This window comes from Micromesistius poutassou (genome assembly GCF_964030765.1).
Source record: "Micromesistius poutassou genome assembly, chromosome: 1".
In the NCBI taxonomy this organism is placed as follows: Eukaryota; Metazoa; Chordata; class Actinopteri; order Gadiformes; family Gadidae; genus Micromesistius; species Micromesistius poutassou.
In genome coordinates, this window is record NC_140271.1 from 15,360,581 (window position 1) to 15,381,237 (window position 20,657).

At 47.7% G+C, this 20,657-nt stretch overlaps 2 protein-coding genes across 7 annotated transcripts in view; both read left to right on the top strand.

Annotated features, from left to right (window-relative positions):
• Nucleotides 1-2,111, top strand: part of adcy9b (adenylate cyclase 9b) — a 27,961-nt gene extending 25,850 nt beyond the window's left edge. The window contains 2 exon segments of the mRNA XM_084488328.1: nucleotides 1-80; nucleotides 589-2,111. The exon segment at nucleotides 1-80 is cut by the window's left edge and continues 63 nt beyond it. Of these exon segments, the coding sequence (XP_084344454.1) occupies nucleotides 1-80; nucleotides 589-1,894 (1,386 nt within the window). The 3' untranslated portion in view covers nucleotides 1,895-2,111.
• A 3,002-nt stretch (nucleotides 2,112-5,113) lies between these two features.
• crebbpb (CREB binding lysine acetyltransferase b) overlaps nucleotides 5,114-20,657 on the top strand; it is a 36,872-nt gene continuing 21,328 nt past the window's right edge. For all 6 annotated transcript variants that reach the window (XM_084488313.1, XM_084488314.1, XM_084488315.1 and 3 more), the window contains exons 1-5: nucleotides 5,114-5,926; nucleotides 11,893-12,530; nucleotides 16,371-16,517; nucleotides 18,182-18,425; nucleotides 19,125-19,238. In XM_084488313.1, coding sequence (XP_084344439.1) covers nucleotides 5,839-5,926; nucleotides 11,893-12,530; nucleotides 16,371-16,517; nucleotides 18,182-18,425; nucleotides 19,125-19,238 — 1,231 coding nt within the window. In that variant the 5' untranslated portion in view covers nucleotides 5,114-5,838. The remainder of the gene's footprint in view (nucleotides 5,927-11,892; nucleotides 12,531-16,370; nucleotides 16,518-18,181; nucleotides 18,426-19,124; nucleotides 19,239-20,657) is intronic.

Here is a 20,657-nt window from a genome sequence, read left to right on the forward strand (position 1 = left end):
CTCAGCTACTGGATCCGCTCCTCCTTAGCTACCCTGGTGGGCTCAGCTCTGGTAGCACTGCTGTTTGCCCCCCACTGCAGGTAGGGACCAACGAATGGACTGGAAAGACGTTTGCTAAATGAACTACACACAACACATGTGTATCGTTGCATATTACAAACATGTAAGGAACTTGGTGAGGACAATAATATCCTTTAAATCAAGTTAAGGATCTTCTGAGATTTGTTCTGTGTGTTTTTGCTGCTCCCTCCTTCAGCGATCCCAACGGCCTCGTATTTTGGTGAGTGAAATAGTGATAAGAGTAGAATAGTGATACCCGCGTAGGTTTCCACGAGTTGTTTATCATTTGGGCCCTTCAGAATAATGTCTCTTGCTCCTCCCTCCTCCTCCCACTCGTTTTCTCAGTCAACCGCTCAGAGAAACCGCTTGGGAAACCAGACAGCACTTAACTGTGACTAATGCACGGACGCATTTGGAGGACTCGTGTTAAACGTGTTGGCTCTCCAGGCACACAACCCCGTCTATCGTGTATTAAAAGACGCCTGCAAAACTTTAGCGACGTTAACCGTTTCCGTCTCGCCCGTCCAGGTCCGACGGCCTGTTCAACAACAACAGCAGCGGCGGCGGCAGCAGCAGCAACGTGTCCGCGGGTGTGATTGACAGCCGCCCCGATCCAGTGCCCCGCCCCCAGGACCTGCTGGGCCCCGAGGCCTGCGTGGCCTTCTCCCTGCTGCTGCTCCTCGTCTGGTTCCTGAACCGCGAGTTCGAGGTCAGCTACCGCCTCCATTACCACGGCAACGTGGAGGCGGACCAGCACCGCATCAAGATCCAGAACATGAGGGACCAGGCCGACTGGCTGCTGCGCAACATCATCCCCATCCACGTGGCCGAGCAGCTCAAGGTCACCCAGAGCTACTCCAAGAACCACGACGACGTGGCCGTCATCTTCGCCAGCATCGTCAACTTCAGCGAGTTCTACGAGGAGAGCTACGAGGGCGGCAAGGAGTGCTACCGCGTCCTCAACGAGCTCATCGGCGACTTTGACGAGCTGCTGCGCAAGCCCGCCTTCGGCAACATCGAGAAGATCAAGACCATCGGCGCCTCGTACATGGCGGCCTCGGGGCTGAACACGCAGCAGTGTGCCGACACGGCCCACCCGCAGGCCCACCTGCGGGCGCTGTTCGAGTTCGCCCTGGAGATGATGCACGTGGTGGACGACTTCAACAAGAACATGCTGGGTTTCGGCTTCAAGCTGCGCATCGGCTTCAACCACGGCCCGCTGACGGCCGGCGTGATCGGCACCACCAAGCTGCTGTACGACATCTGGGGCGACACGGTGAACATCGCCAGCCGCATGGACACCACGGGCGTGGAGTGCCGCGTGCAGGTGAGCGAGGAGAGCTACTGCGTGCTCAGCGGCATGGAGTACGACTTTGACTACCGCGGCACCGTCAACGTCAAGGGGAAGGGCCAGATGAAGACCTTCCTGTACCCCAAGAGCAGCGAGAGCGGGCCCGTGCCGCAGTACCAGCTGTCGGTGTCGCCGGAGATACGGGCGCAGGTGGACGGCAGCATCGGGCGGTCCCCCACGGACGAGATCGCCAGCATGGTGCCCGCGACGAGCCTGGCCGTGAACCCGGTCGCCGTCGGCGTGTCGGGCGTCGACGGCGCCGGTCCGTACCCGGGCCACGGAGCCAGCAACGGCGTTCCCGGCCACGGGAGAGAGGCGCCAGAGTACGTTGTGCAGAGGGCGGATGCGTCGCTTGCCAAGAGGGCCGCACCTGGCCTGGCGACCCTGCCAGTCACAGCCATAGGAGCCAATAACCCTGATCCCGTCATCTCCTCCCTAGCGCAACAAAGTATACCCCAACCGTTGACGAAAGACACACAATGACGAGGAAAGGATCAAATGTGAAGCTGGTCGGTACAGTGACATTAGACTGACTACACAAACTTTAGGTTTTTTTTATATACAATGGCACTTATATTCTTTGTCTCTGGCCCTTTAAGCTCTTGAAGCTCTGAGTCGCTTGCTTGCGTTTGCACTCCTTAAGACTGGTGGCCAATGGGTCTTACCATGGCTAGAGACAGAGCACACTAAGAGAGAATCAAAAAGCTCACTCGGGCTACAGCCAGTCAGGAAAACGTGTTGGGGGTGGGGGGGGGAAAGTCAGGCAGGTAGGGCACACGGGTTATCGGGAACATCCATACAGGGGTAGATTTGAAGGATCTCATTGCCTCTTACCAAACCTACTTGATTGCTTTTAATACCTTTAATCTACATTTATGTTTTAACCTTTTGTATTCCATGTTTGTAAAGTGCCTTTAGAATAGAACAAGCCTATGTTGGTAGAAAGATAGATAGAAAGACGTTCACATTGAAAAAGGGGTTAGGCTCTTATTTCGTGTTTACATTTATTTGTCGGTTGTTGTGAGGCTTCATTACAGTGTTATTTCTCTGCCTTTTCCACAATGAAGAAACACATGGATCATATGCATATTGGAAATATGGATGTTACAAGATGATTACTATGTGTTGGTACAACTTGCATGTGAAACCTCCATACAATGTTTTATGTTATTTATCAAACAGTGAAATCTTTGATGGGGGAAACATGAAGGATTTAGGGGTTGATCTGGCCTGTATGTGTGTGTGTGGATGTGTGCATGCATATACGTCTCTGTGTACATGTATTTGTGAGTTTTGTTAAAACCCTGGCCCAGGGCATGATGGGGTTAGACATTATACGAGACCTACAGTCTACAGAGTGAGATAGAAAAAAAAGAGGATGATTTAATCCTTGCTGGTTGTCTACTTTTCTGGCCTTTGTTAGAACTTGCATTGCCATAGTACTGGGCCATATGTCCTCTGTTAGAATAAAGCTAGCATGGTATGGTAGATGAGGTACCAGGTATGGGCCCGCTGCAGAGTATTTACATGTAGTTCACTGAATTTTGGTTAACATTGAGAGCACCTTAGATTTAGAAGTAAGTTAGATTACAGCAGGCAAACTCTGTATTTCCATCTCTTGGAGCAGTGTGCTCAGAAGCAGTGTGTTGCGTTGATTTGAATACCACATCTTCTTCTTGAAATGTTTGCCACGTCCTGAATGAGCACTTGACCGATGTAGTTCTATGTCAACAAAGTCATAGCTTTCGATTCGATTTTAAGATACGAATATGGCTTTACAAAAAAAACACAGTATGAGTTCATTTTATTTAGGTAGAGCGATTTGAATACCAGTTTGCGAATTGTTTGCTAAGTACCAGTACCAGTATGTGTAGATATAGTGCCTTTCAGCTTCCTCTGAAAACGTTTCAATTTTCAACTGTCCTCTTCATAACTAGTTTTCTGCTTGAATTCCCAAGACTGCAGATCTTCAAGACCTTAAGCCAACGTGGAAACTGGAAAATATTTCCCCTCTTTGTTGCAGAAAAATTCCATAACATGAGCTAATGCGCCTTTAAATTTGAACTGTGCCTTTTTTTTAATACAGTTTGAAGCAATCATAGCAAACATCAAATGAATGAATTACATGTAAACAACTGCTTTATTCCAATGCACTAAAATGGAGAATATTGTGAAGGAATCACTTTTGTCCGGTAAAATAAGGACCTGTGGTTCAGCTGTTCCAAGTGCAATAATCCATTTGAAACATCATCCGATCGGATGGTACATCTCGCTTTACTCCTGAGCACAGAACCCATGCAGTAGTTTACAGTTGGACGTTAACATAATCCCATCAGTATTGTAGAAAAGGGAAATGCTCTAGTAGCGTGCCATGCAGAATGCAAACATATTTATTTCAGATGTTTCTTCAATAACCTCTTTTTTTATGAACTTTCAGGATATAAGTTGCTGGGGTTCCATTGATTTAGCTGGATAACTGCTATTCAATATAAAGAGTAAGAGAGGGGGAACCGTTTTTTGTTAAGGCCAACCTATAAGATAGAGACAAGATCAAAATGTTTACAATTGAAGTTTCATGAACTTGGAATATTCTGAATTTGGTTTGAGATGTAAACAATATTGTGACACACAAGGAAATCATTTTAAGCCAAAGAATGTAATTGCTGTTTTCAAAATGATTTCTCTGTTTTTAAAATTCAGCCACTGATTTAGTTGTGAAAGGTAATCAGTTAATTTTTAATGTAAACATTTCCGAGCAATTCATTTTGTATATTTACTTTATATTTTTCTATAACCTCATGTTCAGGCATTTTCTTATCATTTATACACATGCATTTGCTTGATTTATAAGGAGTTAATGGGCACAGTTAGAATATTACTTTTATTTCTCTTTTACCCCCATATACATGTGTTTGTAAAGTAGATGGTTCAATACAAGGAGGATGAACACACAAACACACACACAAACACACACAATGCTTTGCGTGTCCCATCTCGAATAGGCTTTAACAACATACATCTTTTTTAATGTAGTGTCTAGTTATTAATATGTACTATGAAACAAAATGAAACTGAGAATTAACTTCATGTCTGTAGGCCCTCTAGTATAAGCCTATAGTTGTGTATAAAGGAAACGTTTCTGTTAGTTCGACTTTTTGTATGTAGCATGCTTGGGAGGAGGCCTATGCAGTTTAAAATCCAAATAAAGCCAGCTTTGAGGATATGATGTCTTGTGGATTTGTGCACTCAAACTGCTTATAGTTTGTTTATCCAAATCCCTCTTGTTCTCTCTCTCAAAATAATGCAAGATCACGTTTACATTTCATGACAATTTAAATTGCTTTCAGGATGCAATGAACAAATAACACACTAATACTAATGGATTCGAACTGGCCACTTGAGAAGCTTGCACTCAACAGTTTGTTGCGTGTGACTCAAATATGCTGGCGTCTAAACAAGCATAAAGCGTAGAGGCCCTGCCCCCCCCCCCCCCCCCCCCCCCCCCGAGAAGAAAACCATCATGTCTAGTGGGATAATTTCTGGGGTTATTCCGCCCCCTGTGGGCCACTACACGCACGTCAACATGACGCACGGTGGAGACCTAGGTTTGCGTAGGGCGTGATAGCACGGCAGCACCTCCCCCCCACCGTCTAGCTGGAAAGAAAAAAAACTTTTTTGTATCGGAGGAATCAACAGCCGCCATCTTGACGCGGCTCAGAATCAGTATTTCTGGAGAGCATTATTTTTTAAACCGATTCGAGCCATCCGGACTGGGCATAAACGGCATTTTCGTGTAGCGCATCGATGTGTGCAGTCTTTCGGGCGGAATTATTGCAAACATGTGAGGATTAGGACGGGTTTTGTCGTCTGGAGAGCCTCCTGTATATTCGGTTTCCCTTTTAGTGAGCGCCGCTGGTCGCCGTATCTTCGTTCCGAGCCGATGTATTTACCGGCGGACAGCCTCGCTAAAAATAATCCAAGGCACAGGAAATATTTGTGGAATTTTCTTCTTTTTATTGAAGCCGGGAATATAATTTAAGGCTGTTCGTTTCGGCCGCGAAAAAAAAATGATTCGGTACAGACGTGAGACCGCCGATCTGTGGAGAAATGGATCGGACCGCGCGTCGTTGACGATTTTGTAGAGTATTTTTAATTTATTTTTCTTAAAAAACGGTAGATTCTCGGACGTCATTATTTCGGATAATGATGTGGGTGTTGGATTATCATGGGGTGATTGTCTGTAGCGAAGCGTGGCGCTGTTGCCCTTCTTTTGCTGCGATCTTCTAGAGGCGATCGTCCTGCCAGCTAAACCAACTCACCGAGTCTTTCACGAAAGAGATTTACGCAAACCCGTCGTTTACGAACCGGGAGGAGGACCTTTATTTTGTTTCACACATCACCACTGACTCACTCTATTGGGCATCAGAATGGCCGACAATTTGCTGGATGTTGGACCCCCAAATGCAAAGCGACCCAAGCTTAATTCACCTGCTCTCCCGGCGTCGGATGGCCCAGGTAAGGATGCGAACACATGTGTAAACAAGACCAGTCCATCACACATAAGGGGGTCGTGGGTTCAACTAAAACTACATCAAGCTTGTGTGTGTGTGGGGGGATTGTCTTTACTCTGATCACACACACACACACACACACACACACACACACACACACACACACACACACACACACACACACACACAGTGTGCAACTTGACAGTCCCTTCTGGGTCGTGGACTCGACTCGTTTGAAGCTCCTAGGTGGATACTGGTTGTGTTTTGACGTGTCTCTGGTGTGTTGTGTGTGTGTGTGTGTGTGTGTGTGCACTCCGCTTTCTTTGCAACTAGTTTGAACACACAAACACAAACACACCGCTTTACAGAGACATGTGTAGTGGCTGAACTTCTGTCATGTTCTGAACCGATGTCTCGTCATAAGAAACTAGGTGTGTGTGTGTGTGTGTGAGGTTCGATTCAACGTGGGAAAACACCGAACGTGTGCGTTTTACTCTCCAATCGGACCTAAGTCACCCGACAACGCAAGCTTACACGACTGCGGTGAAGGATTATAAACCAGCCTGCGGGTCAGCACATTACGAAAGAAACCAGTCAGCTCGACCACTTCCATGTGACTCCCGTCGTTTTAAAACATTCGCAACTTATTATCTGAAGTTTCATCATCTTTGATTGCTGTGGAAACGACCATCCCACATCTATAAGACCCTTTAATAATGTTCTCGGCCGGGTTTGACTTGTCTTAATTTCCCGAAGACGTAGACATTCCTGTAGTGGGCAAGGGATGCGGAACTGGTTGCTGTCCTGTCGCGGGATCCTCTCGGTCCGACCGGGCACGGGGTGAGCCGTGTTACGTAGCAGGCAGAGCCGGGGAAACCCTGCGCGCTGTGCATTACGTGCGTGCGGGTCCCTGTTGGAAGCATAGGAGGGAGGAGCGATCACAGGAGCCCATAGTTCAACCTCACCCGACAGACAGACAGCCAGCCAGCCATCCAGCCAGGCAGTTGTGTGGTTGAGTGGCTTCAGGCTCACCCGACAGACAGACAGACAGACAGACAGTCAGTCAGTCAGTCAGTCGTGTGGTTGAGTGGCTTATACTGATAGTGGAGACATAACATGCGCCCACCATCTAATCACAGGAAAGATATCGGGAAGTTATCTGTCGCTCCCGTGTTTCTTCTTGGCAATCGCAGAATCTCCAGCTAGGGTCTCTGGCCGATATAGCTCATCGCCTCAGCCGGGCTGACAGGAGCTGTCACTGGGAAATAAAACGCCCCAATGACATCGAATCCTCCCCACTGCCGTGAGATGCCGCCGGGGGCCTAAAACAATATTTTTTTGTCCTGCGAGTGGCTTTTTCTTCCGTTCAACGTGTAACCAAAAACTTTCATACGGTTGAATGCGACTTGAATGAGTCGTTGTTATTACTCGATGATTGCACAGACTTGTTGCTGCCAATGCTGCACAAAAAAAGGCTTAGGTGGCAAACGTATTCTGGCTTTCACTCTGAAGACCTGCTCATCTGGATGTCCTCCCAACTCCACTGACAAGACATGTGACCAGACGACCGTTACGGACCCAGTGTTAGATTTATGAATAGACTTCCATCACCCTGATCAGTTGCACGTTTTAACGTTTTATTGACATGCGTAACAGACAAGCGCGTACCAACCACACAATGTGTTATTTATCTTCTTCCGCTGTCTCCTATTCCTGCTCTCTTTCTGAGTGTGTGTGTTCATTGCTTGTGGACCGACTCGGAAATGGGATGTAATGAGGAAGTAAATGATCAATGAACATGAGACCGTGAGGGACGCTGACTCTGAGTGAAGCTTGTCTGTCACAGAAACGAGAGCTAACACTCCCTATCTTGGTTCAGTCCGCTACACGGCCTCATGTGCGCCCAGTGCCCAGTATTCATTCAGCCAAAGATTAGAATCCAGATTGCTGTTAATGTTTTACTTAAATCTCTGCGTGTAACTCGAGGGCTGTATCTTTAGGTGACTATTGAGTAGAGTCATTATGTACCAGTTTTATATTTTATTTTTAATTTTTTATGCCGGTGCTAAGGGTGTCAGGCTTGTGGTGTGTTTTCATGGCTGAGCGAGCCTAGCGGTAGTCGGTTGTGTGAAGGACCAGGCAGCGCTGACACCAATGGGCAATGCCCGGTGGGCATTCCCAGCTCTGGTCTGGCCCGGTTGACCGGGCAACGATCCGTTGGATGAGGGAGCGGTCCTCCTGATTTGTTAACATCGGTTCATGCAGAGTTGCGGCCATGCATGAAATCTCTCCCTTCCCCTTCTCCCCACACACCTTCCACCCGCTATTTTTGGGCAGGGGGGGGGGGGAGCGGTACGAGTTTTGTTCTGGCTTTTCTGCGGCTAATGTTTGGCTGAAGCAGAACGGATTTATGAAGGCTGCTGGGGAGTTGGTTGGGCAGGTGGGCGACATTGTGTTCCAAACAGGATTTGAGCCCCCAAACCGCAATAGCCAGCCATGCCATCTCTCCCCTCCCCCTTTCCCTGTAAAACAGAACCCCTTTCCCCTCTGTTTACCACAGAGACTGGATGTCCATGTGATGCTAGTTCTGTATTGGCTACACTGGCGGAGCTTGGGAGATACCTGCATAGGGCACTCTCTCCCTCTCTATAGTAGTGTAGCTAATCTTCACGGGGCTGATTGGTTGTCATTTGAACAAATGCTCTGTGTCGCCAGAGTGCTAACAGTATATTCTGCGTTATGCCCAGGCCATTAAAATCTAATCTGTTACTTAAGCACTGCCTGGCTGGGAGGGGCCGACTGGCCCCCCAGTCCCTCATGATCACCAAACGTCAAGCGAGCTAGGGAATGAGAGAGGGAGGGAGGGAAATGATCTGGTATCTGTGATGAGGGGACCCACTGAAGGATTGCAAGAGGGGGTTTCTCTCTGCCTCATCTCACTCTAGCTTTCGGTCTCTCTCTCTCCCCCTCCGTCTTCCCCTCTTCCCCTCTTGCTGGCACGCACTGCCGCTTGTTATTGCCACTCTGCCTCAAGTGCGTCTGATAAAGGACTTGTGGTCGTGGAGATTCTGCTGGGCGAATCACCAGCAGCATTGTCCTCTTTTATGTGACCGTAAAATGGAGATGTTCACTCGTGGCAGTTGCAGTGCTTTGTGACTAGAGCCCGACCAGTGTATATATTGGACCAGCAATATATATCGGCCCGATATATTGTATTACCCTCTAATACATAGGAGCTTAGCACTAATCTAGTGTTTCTCACTGCCCACAACATCAAGTTAAGCTAATCAGCAACAGCCAGTAACGTTGGATGCAGCCGCAGGTAGGGCTGGGTAAAGCACCTCTGTACTTTTTGGGTACCAACTGAAAAACATCAGTACTATCGCACCGAACACGGACCTCTTACCATTTTTCAAGTTTTGTTCAGCTGGTGTCGCTGTCAAGTTCAACAACGCTAACACATTTCGTGTCCATTGACTATGCACATAAGTGTCTGGCTGTGTTCTGGAAACGTATTATTATTCATGGTCCGTGGTGCTGCTCCACTATTCTCCCATTCGCACCACCATGCATGCTTTTCAGAGACAAATTCTGCTACCATGGAAAAGTTATTCATTTCGTGACAACAAATGGTTCAACGCTTCAACAGCATCGCGTCATTTTTACGATGAGATAAGATTTACGATCCACTCATTTGGTCGAAGGTTGACTCTGCTTTGGCAGAGCTTCAGTGTCAAACTTTCCAGAGACGCACCGCTTCTGAACCGAATGATGACGTCAAATGATCACAAACCAGAAAATGATTTTTTTTTTTAAATTAAATTGAAAGCAGCAATAGTGAAACTTTGCAGTGTACAAACTACCCTTTTCAGTTGTGCGTCTTACCTGGAACATTAACTCACACCAGTTCTGCATACAGACTCATTTTAAAATAACAATGTCAACTAAAATTCAATGATGTTGTGGGAAGGGGGCATGGTGGAGCAGTTTCACTATGACATTGTTGGGGAGAACACTAATACATATTTCCTTTTATTACTGGCACAGATGCTACCATTTAGTTGCAGGGGTGAGCACTAGCAAAGACCAAACTTTAGGTTACTATCATGACGTGGTTCTTTGAGAGCGGGAACATTGTGCGGTATCCCAGCCTTTTATAGGAGAGCTTATATACAGGTGCTATTCTGTATGACGAATCACCAGAAATGGAAAAAATTGGTAAGACTATTCTATTTATACATGTTGTTATTATTAGTATGCAGCGCTTTTCAAAGTAAAACAGCAATTTTTGTTTTGTGATTATGTCAATTACTACAGATTTCCTTTAATCTTTTCCTCTTACCCTTTAATATGGAATTCATTGTTCAGACCTAAACGATGCCCAAGCATTTCATGTACCCACCAATGTCATAACTCAAGCGATAAGCAATTTATTTATTTTCATATTGTCAATCCAATATCTGAATCTGATTCGAATGATATCAAATTCCTCCTAAAGAATTCACTGTCTGCTGCTATATGGTTTTTCCCCTTTTAAATCTATGGGCTATCATCCTATTTGGATTTAGTCCAATGACTACTAAATGACTGAATACAAATCTATTTTGTTAATCAATTTAAGTAATATATCATGTACTAATAACAAAGATTTGCTGCTTAATGTTGCAGTCAAATAGTTAACTTTTTAATGGCTGCTTGTCAGATAAAGCAACCAAATTTAGGACATCACTTTGGACTCTGGTAACTTGTACTGGCATTTACTCTTCTTATCACATTTTAGACTCAATGATTAATCGAAAAAATAATCGTTCAATAAATCTCCTATGACAATAAGCATTAGTTGCAGGCCTAAATCCAAATAGCCCCAAAAGTAGCTGTCACCATTAAGCCTGGCTACAACCTTGGTTTGCTAAATTACATTCTGGAAGTACGCGCTTCAACGTCTGCTATGATTCGGTTGCTTTCGTCACCCTTGTGTCACGTCTGCCAAGTCTGGCCTTTTCTCATTATCTTCCAGCTTTCCACCGTCAACGGTGCGTGGCAAATGTTGTCATTCATGAACGCTCTCACTTTGCCTGTCCAGCCTTCCAACTCTATAGCCGTCTAGCTCGCCGGCTTTTCAGATGTCTGGCCCAGGCGTGAGGCGAGACGTGTGTGGGGGCGTGTCTGTCACGCTGTGGAATTCTTTGTTGGCAGGACCTTGGCTCGCACATATGTTTTGGACTGTAGAGCTCATTAGTGCTTGAGGTGCAAGAGGCAAGTTTGCTTTGTCTTGTCCATACTGTTGGTGTGGTTCAACCAGCTCCTAGTATACACCTTGTGGCAGAAAAACTCTTCCCCCGCTTGACATGAGTGTGCTATTGTATTTGTATAGGAATAGGAAGACCCTACCACTTGCTACTAGTGTCTTAGCAGAGTTAGAATTGTGCAGGACATTTTAAACTAGGCCCTGATCGACTTGACTTTTGTAGTCGCTGTGTATTTTGAAGGGGTGGAAAATTCCAGAAGTGCCAAAAAAAAACGGCAGCATATTTTAGAGTTGGGTGATTAATCAAATTATGATAGCGAATACGATCTGGGCTTCCCACGTTCATGGATACCAGAAATTCGTCACATTATTGTATAACTCGGTTTGGAACTGGTGTTTTTGCTTTTTGGAGCAAGCCACATTTGTATTTACTTGTTTCAGAGATATTAATTCATTCTGTGCAAAATATTTTTTTTACCGTACAATTTAAAATATATATATTTAATCAAAAATATTTTGTATAGGAATAATCGTCCTTATCGTGTTCTCAATCTTGACACAAATAATCGTGATTAATGTTTCTGCCAAGATCAACCAGCTCTATAGGATACTGTGATATTGGCAATCATTTCGCCATTAGTAGAACATTAGAGAATCCTCCTGTCATAAACGAAAACAATAACGGCTAACCCGCCCATGTCCACGATCTTCCCTTCCTCCAGATCTGGTGTCCCTCTTCGACCTGGAAAATGAACTCCCGGACGACCTCATCCGGAACGGGGACCTGGCCCTCATGGGCATCTCCTCCAACGGGGGCCCGGGAGGGGGCGGTCCGGGCGGGGGCCCCAGCCTTAACATGGTCCCCGACGCCGCCGCCAAGCACAAGCAGCTCTCTGAGCTGCTCCGGCCCGGCAGCACCTCCATTTTGGCAGTGGGCCACAACCAGGCGGGCCCCCAGCAAGGGGGCATGGTCGGGGGTCAACTCGGCCAGGTCCTGGGCAAGGGCCCCATGGGGCAGGGGTCGCCCAACCACCCTTCCGCCCAGAAGGGGAACCCAGGCCAGGGCAACGGGAACCCGGGCATGAACTTCAACCAGGCCATGATGAACAGCGGGCAGGGCCACGGGGTCCTGGGGCAGCCCTCGCCGGGACCGGTCATGAACGGAGTGCTCGGGCCGGCGGGGAGGGGCCGACCGGGGCCCGGTATGCAGTACCAGGGCCAGGGCATGCAGGGGGCGCCTGTGGGCGTCGGGGGGGCCGGCGTCGGAGGCAGCGTGCTGGCCGAGGCGCTCACCCAGGGAGGGCCCCAGATGGGAGCGCACCACGCAATGAACTCTCAGCAGGCTGGAAACATGAACAAGGTGAGCCGCTCTTCAAATTGATTCATCATGGAGGCTGTTGTTGGTGTGTCAATACTGGCGGGGTTACGGGTTACGCTCTACTACAGAACAGATTATGGATGTTATTGTTCTGAGAGGAAGCTCGGTTTGTTCGTTCGGCATTCACCCCTTTTTTTAACACACACACACACACACACACACACACACACACACACACACACACACACACACACACACACACACACACACACACACACACACACACACACACACACAAATTGTTGTTAAATATTATAGTGATTCACCCGCATCTAAATCATCATTGAAACATGGTGATGTTTTGATCTACACAATCTGTTTGTACCCTTGATGTTGCTAGAGATGGGGATCTGAAAGCGGGTGATTGTTGGAACACAAACTCGTCCAGAGCCAGTAAACAAACAATAAAAAAAAAAATGTCTGTAAAGGTTTCAAACCAACAGTGTGTATTCTGGCCACTGTAGAACTGCACTTTTTACAATCCCCTTCTCAACGCCTCATCCACTCGTGCAAACGAGGTTCCCTCGGTACATTACCTCAGTAACGTAACAGGAAACGAGGCCCAGCTCCATGTGTGCTGGGTTGGGTCTTACATTTAGTATACTTGTAGTGTTAATCGCTACAGGGGCAAAGCTAGAGAGTCTCAAGAGTATTCAGCAAGATGCACCAAACGGTCGTCATGGAATTAGTTACATCTAATAGCAAACAATCTAAGAAAGTTTTGTTTTCAAATGACCGATGTCCGATTACGTCATACATCGGAACGGCCCTTCCCAAAACTCTGCTCACTGCTAGCGCTCGAGCTCCGCCCCATCACTCTGTTAGTCTGGGACTCAGATCCAAAATTAACAGCAGCCACCAGCCAATGGCAGATTGATTTGCCCATTTGGCAGGTAGAATAATTAATTCAGGGTTACATAATAAAATAATTGCTCGGCCGTTCGATTTTTCCACCCTGGCAGGTAAAAAATACCAAATTCTAAAAGTTACGTTTGGCCCGTGCTTGCCTTGTCTGATTTATGACCAGCGTGTGTTCATTTACGACTCAATACAGTTTAAACAAAATGGATTGCATTAGCATGGCCCTTGACTTTGTAGTGATTTATAATTTATTGTGATTATAACTTAAGGACACTTGAGTCGTCTAGACATTTCAAGTTGAGCGCGTGCCCTAGCATCTTCCTTGGCCATTCGTCTTTACTGAGAGAATATTATCTTAACTATAGGGGTGTCACGATTCAGTACGTACCTTGGTTTTTAAGTCACGGTATGGTATGATTGGATTTGTACAATTGGATTTTGATTTGATTCATTCAATTGTATCAGACAAATGCCTAACACAAATGGAAAGACATCAAATACAATTGAGGATAAAAACACAATGAAGTCCAGGACTTATTTCCATTGTGGTCCTCAACACAAAACATCAGGACAAGACAAGACACTCACAGAGTGTGTGATAATCAATAAAAAAAAAAATATATATATATATTATTTTTTTCGGTACGTACCGAAATGAAACGTGCATCGAACCGTTAGACCCGTACCGAAAAATTTCGGTACAAATGGGTATCGTTACACCCCTACTTAACAACCGTCCTATCTGAAAGTCTCCAAGACTTTTCAGAGGTAATGATACCATTGATCTCAAAGTGACGTTTTTTCGAGGCTCCTTCTCCGCTCTCGTTCTCCCCCCCCCCCCCCCGGCTCTCTCTCGTCTCTGACGTGGTCGTCCCTGGAGGTCCCGGGGCTGGGGCTAATGACCTCGTGGATCCACATGTCCAGAGCAGCTGGTGTGTGTTTCTGGTGCTGCTGTTTGTGGTGGGCGGGTCGGAGTGGGGTAGGCAGGGTGTTGTGGTGGGGTGTGGATCCTTTGAGAGGCGCACGGCCGACTAATCAGGAGCTTTGGGGGGGGGGGGGGGGGACCAACGCGGTCCGCGAGGCCACAAACACTGAGCTGTCGGTGCCTCGTCCCAGCAGGGGGGGATGCGCTGCGGCCCCGTGTGTGTGTCTGCCGTGTGTGTAATCCCTGCTGATAAGAGACGTGCCCCGGGAGGTGTGTGTGTGTGAGCTTGTGTTGAGAGCGTCGTCATTGACCGTGCGCTTTTCCCCCTCGCTCAGCTTAGCTCAGCTGTTGAGCGCGCTGTTTTTCTCTCTGCCGAGCAGGGGGTGCTCTCTCTCTCTCTCTTTTTCTCTCTCTCTCTCTCTCTCTCTCGTTCTCTCTCTCTCTCTCTCTCTCTCTCTCTCTCTCTCTCTCTCTCTCTCTCTCTCTCTCTCTCTCCAGCAGAGGAGCCCTGGCTGCTGCCTGGTCCTCCGTGTAGCCAGTGGTGCGCTGGGAACCATGGGTAGAAGGGGATTTATTATTAGCCTTGTCTTCCCCCTCCGTGGATGATGCCCTAGTTCAATCCACTCTAACAATAAACTTTGTGTTGGCTTGGAAAAGCACATCACTTTTCGGAATATTTGGATCAAAATAGCATGCCATTTGTGTTACTCTATTTATTTATTCAGTTATTTTTATTTTTTTGGTTTGTCATGACAGTTTTTGGTAGGATTTTATTGAGAAGCCTAAAGTCATGAAATCACGGCAAAGTCACTTCCCCTTTTAATGTGGGGGAGGTCAAGGCACCTGTTCACTGAGGGAAAAGAGAAGCAAACTTCATCAACGTTGGGCACATGCAACACTGCACAAAATCATTCAACACTGCACAAAATCACTTTCATCAGCTCACAAAATCACAAACGACTGCACAAAATCACAATCACTGCTACTCAAAATCCCACTCACTACCATGGATGAAGCTTCAGAAGGGGATTTGATTACGTGTGTTTCTACAGTGGCCAGTTCAGTGTTGATTTGAAACCTTTGCCAACCGTTTTTTTTACGGTCTACTTCTGCTAGCCGACTTTGTCTTCGCCAATTACACACTTAGAGATCCCCGCTTCCTGCAGCACAATTTGTCTGAAAAAGTTGTAAAACTGCTATAAGGGGTTTATAGGTGTGTCTGTTCATAAACCTCTGGACCGGGGTGGCAATGCTGCGTTCAAGTGCACAAACTCACTGCCGTGCACAGTGCGTTGTGTTCGGCCACTGCTTACCCTCCGTTCAGGTTCGTTCAGGTCCGTGCGTTAGTTCAGGCAGCACGTGTCAAACGGATTGATCCAGGGAGCTACTTCAGATCAATCGGTGAGCTACCTTCCCACGCAGTCCTGGGGCTGACTACTACAGTCTCCGTACCAAAGATAAATGCATGCTGCCCAGTGTAACAAAACACTCCCCTTCCTTCCTTCCACTTACCCCTGACGGGATACTCACGCGCTGAGAGATCCACGCGGCTTGCTCTTGGTTGTCGATAAACGTTGCCATGACAACAGAGGCGTTAAGTCTAAAAGTCGGCGAAACGTCTTTTTCCCGCCTTAGCGTTAGGTGAGTTGAGGTCCGACACGTCTATGAATATATTTTAAAGCGCATTTATGTTCTGTATGTATATGTGTGTTCACTTTTTGTTTATGAAGCTGAATGTAGAACAAAAATCGCATTAGTGAGCTGTCCGTGATGCTGGGGGAACTCGATTGTACGATTTTTACATTCTCACAGTGGGTACATGGCGACTAAAAGTCGGGGTACCGCTGTTCTAGATGGTTCTGACGGTGCTTTCACGAAATGGGAACGACGAATGAATAAACGGCCGACCATCCCCTGATGTGTGAGCGTTGTGCATGGTGTGCGTACGCCGACCCAGCTGACAGTATCTTGATGCCCCTGTTGCTCCATGCGTCCTCCTCAACTCAACGCCGCGTTGCCGTTTCCCCCGTGTTCAGATGGGGATGCCAGGGCCGCCGTTCGGCCAGCAGTACGGCCAGGTCGGGGTGCAGCAGATGGGCCCGGGGGGCCTCAACGCCCAGCAGCTCCAGAACAAAGCGGCCCTCCCCAACAGCCTGCAGGGGCCCGGCAGTGTGCCCAACCTGGTGAGGACCCCCCCCCACCCCCCACAAAAAAATCTATTTTCTGATTTTGGTCAAATCACGATTATTCAATCACAGTCAGTTTGAAAACATGATGCATTTATTCAGCAGTTCTCTCCAAAAGGGAAATTGCCCCTTAAAAAAAATACACAAAATGATCAAAAAGAGAATGTTCAAATCGAAAAGAATGTACAAATGTTTCCAGCTGTTCTATCAATGAATAAAATAAATATACATAAATACATACATAAATAAAAATAAACGTATCAACTCCATTATATTTAATTGCACAGCCCCCCCCTCCACCCCACATGTTACGTTCATCACCGCAGTGGACTAGCGTCGGGCAACCGTCCTGATGCCCACGATCAAGGGCCGCCATGAGTCTGGCCTCAGCTGAGTCATTAATGATTTCCAAACACGGGCGTGGTCGCATGTTTTTCTAAAGATTCCAGCCAATCGTAGTGATGCTCTTGCTCGCTTTGGCTCTTGCCAAAAACAAAGGCCCCTAAAAAAAAACATATTTCCCATATTTTCATCATTAGTCAGTTTATTTTAGATGAAATAGCTTTGATACCGGTTTTGATTGGTTTGCTTAACTTTCCTAGGGTACAAATCGTATTCTTACTTTGGCAGACTTACTTTGTCAGCACTTTGCTGGGCATGATCTGAAATTCCTCCCCTACTGTTGATTGCTCTGATAATTTCTTAATTTTTAGGCTTTCATTTACACTTAAATTTAGGGCATTTAGCAGACGCTTTTATCCAAAGCAACTTACAGTAAGTACATTTGTCAGCAGGCTTTCAATAGGATAAGCACTGATCTATGGAGAGAAGCCGGAATGTAAACTTGCAAAATCAGGATGGTCGCACAAGGCTCATGTTAGACAGTATCTGCCACTAAATTCACCTGTGGGAAATTAAACATAATTGTTACACAGTATATAAACTATAATTAAATTAACGTCAACACACTACTTTACCATGATATACGTAGAGGGTTTGATTAACGTGACACGTTGGATTAGCACCAATTAAAAAAAAAATCATTCTGAACTATATATATATAGATATATCAAATTTCACGACAGAATAGAGTTGAATGTCGTGCCTGCGGCAGACATGGTTACGACCAGTCTGTCTTACTAAGATACTTCCCACCCCACAGCACTAATTACACTAGATTAATAAACGCCCTGGATCATTTCACACAGGTCAAGTACCACACACACTATAAGAGAGGAATGCAATTTACTTTTACTTTTATTATTTCTGCGTTCAAGAAATATAGGAAAGAATCTCGACGACGAGCCACACCCAGCCGCAGAATGATCTTAACCTTGAGCCGTCGTCTGGATTCCTTTTCCTCTGGGTTTACTTAAACTCGCTTTCATTAATCTTTAACAAACGAAAAATGAGCTCCTGTGTGTGAGCCAGCGTCGCTTTAAAACCAGAAGTCTGGCAGTGACCCCCGTCTGTAATGGTTCCTCTCAGCCAATCAGAGCCACCTTTTTATAAAATCAAAGCACACTGACACATAATTGATCCCCTTCAGTGCAGAACGTTTAGATTCACTTCAAAGTGACCTGTCGGACGGGCCAACACTCCAGTCACTAAACGTGTGTGTGTGTGTGTGTGTGTGCGCTTCGTCCACCGTCCCCACCCAGATGCAGCAGCAGGTGGGCATGGTCCCGGGGGGCGGCGGCGGCGGCGTGGCGACGGGGCCCACGGCGGACCCCGAGAAGCGCAAGCTGATCCAGCAGCAGCTGGTCCTGCTTCTGCACGCGCACAAGTGCCAGCGACGGGAGCAGGCCAACGGGGAGGTGAGGGCCTGCGCCCTCCCCCACTGCCGCACCATGAAGAACGTCCTCAACCACATGACCCACTGCCAGACCGGCAAGCTGTGCCAGGGTGAGTCTCTCTCCTCCCCGGGCGGCGTTGTAGGGCGTGCTCGACGGTGGTGGTTTTGCTGAAGTGGATCATTTATATAAGTAGATGACTATAGGTGGGACATGGAGTGGTGCAGAGTAGTGCAATGTCCAGTGGGGGGGGGGGGGGGGGGGGGGGTTGGGGTTTCAGTCACTGACGGAATGAGTGAGTGTGTGTGTGGAGGGGGGGGGGCAGGTCATTGAATGGTTGGGTTACCGGGGTGTAGAGTTCAGATCCACACACACCTCGCCGTCGCTGTCCATTCATAACGAGAAGATCTCGACTGGACTTTCGGAGCGGAGTAAAACGTTCCCAGACTGGTCGGCCGGGACGGGCAAAAACATAGGATTTTAAACATTTTTATCAAAATTCTCAATGTGTTGTAGTAGCATGACAAAATTACATTGACATACGTTTTATTACTATGTTGACGATGAGACAGCGGAATATATATATATATAAGAAAGAATATATATATATATATATATATATATATATATATATATATATATTAAAAAAATCATCTCTCCTTTAAGTACAGTGAAATCAGAGGAAGGGATGGTCCCATTGCGTCTTCCTAACCTGCGAGCAGTACAACACGTGCCCCCGTCTCCTCCTCTCACCGTCTCATCCTCCCTCTCCTCCCCCCCCCCCGTCCTCTCTCCCCCCTCCCCTGTGCAGTGGCCCACTGCGCGTCGTCCAGGCAGATCATCTCCCACTGGAAGAACTGCACGCGGCACGACTGTCCCGTCTGCCTGCCGCTGAAGAACGCCAGCGACAAGAGGAACCAGCAACGTAAGGCCCTCAGCCCTCGACCACTCAGCCCCCCCTCCACCCCCCTCCACCCCACTCCACCCCACTCCACCCCACTCCACCCCTGCCTCTCCCCACTCATCATCATCATCATCATCATCAGCAGCAGCAGCGGTGGTGTGGCCCGCCCTTCGCAGCGCTGGTCCGCTCTGCTCCTGAATGTTTCTGAATTACCCATCATGCCACAGAGAGCGCTCCTTGTTATCGACTCCCACTCCAGCCTGATAGACCCCTGGGCTTCAGCGCAGCCATTAACCAGCGACACCACTCTGCCGCGCGGATCACCCACACCTGCTCCCCCTTTTTCCGTGTACATCCCTGCTCCTCTTAGTCGCGCCCCGCAGGTCGAGATGTATACATTTAAAACGATTACAAAAACAACACAGGTGTCAGCCCAAAGCAATCATTTATAATTGACTTAAATGCACAACAAATGGCACTTTAGTCGTAGTCACGTCGTGTTCATTATTATTCCGGTTCGGCGGCGCATCTGGCAGCAGCGAAACAACTGTTGAATCCAGCTGTGAGCAGCAGACGCACTCAGGTCCACGCTCCTCCTCCTGTATGAGGCGCTGCCCCCTGTAGGAGGCTGGGGTCAGCGCAGCTCTGTGCCGGCTCGGCCGGGACGCGGGAGCGGACTCCTCCAGAGGGCCCTCCTGGCCGTAGAGGTTCTCTAGAGGAGAGCCGCTCGCTAAACCCCTAAACCCCTAGCTAAAACTGGGGGGAGGAGAGTCGCGGCGGCGGCCTCACCGGACCTCTTGGATGCCCTGGTTTAGGGTGGGGGGGGTGGTGGGGTGGGGGGGTGGGATGGAGTTATGGCGAAGCTTTTGTGTGTGCAAACATTAAATTATGCAGCACAGGTGAAACGGTTGAATGTTAAGTTTGATTACTCATGAATAAACTATCCAAAAATTATTCATATTTATCTAAATATGAATAAAATATTTAATAATTAATAGAATATATTATTAATATATAGCAAACATTCTCTTATAATTATTGCATACGGTCTGGAGGCAGTGATTCCTCCCCCAACGCCGCTGCAGAGCCGACTCGGCGCTGTGCGCTGTGCTGGCCTTCTCCACACTCCCCTCTGCACGGCTTAAGCCAGCCGTGTAATCTGACACCCCGGGGGCGGAGCCGGGGAGCCTCCCCTCTCAGGAGGGGCGGAGCCAGGCGCTCTGATTGGCCGGGGGGGGGGGCCCTGTGACGGGTTTAAATCCCCCACCGAGGCAGCGTGCGCCGCCGTGTCAGCGCTGCGGACCACAGGGCCGCTCTGCGGAGAGCTGAGCCCTGGCGGCCGGTCCCAGAGCAGCAGCTCTCCGCGGGAGGGGCTGCTGCTCGCTGCTTTTTTATTCAGGAAATGACTTCACAACCGCCAGCTTTTAGTGCTTTTACCGG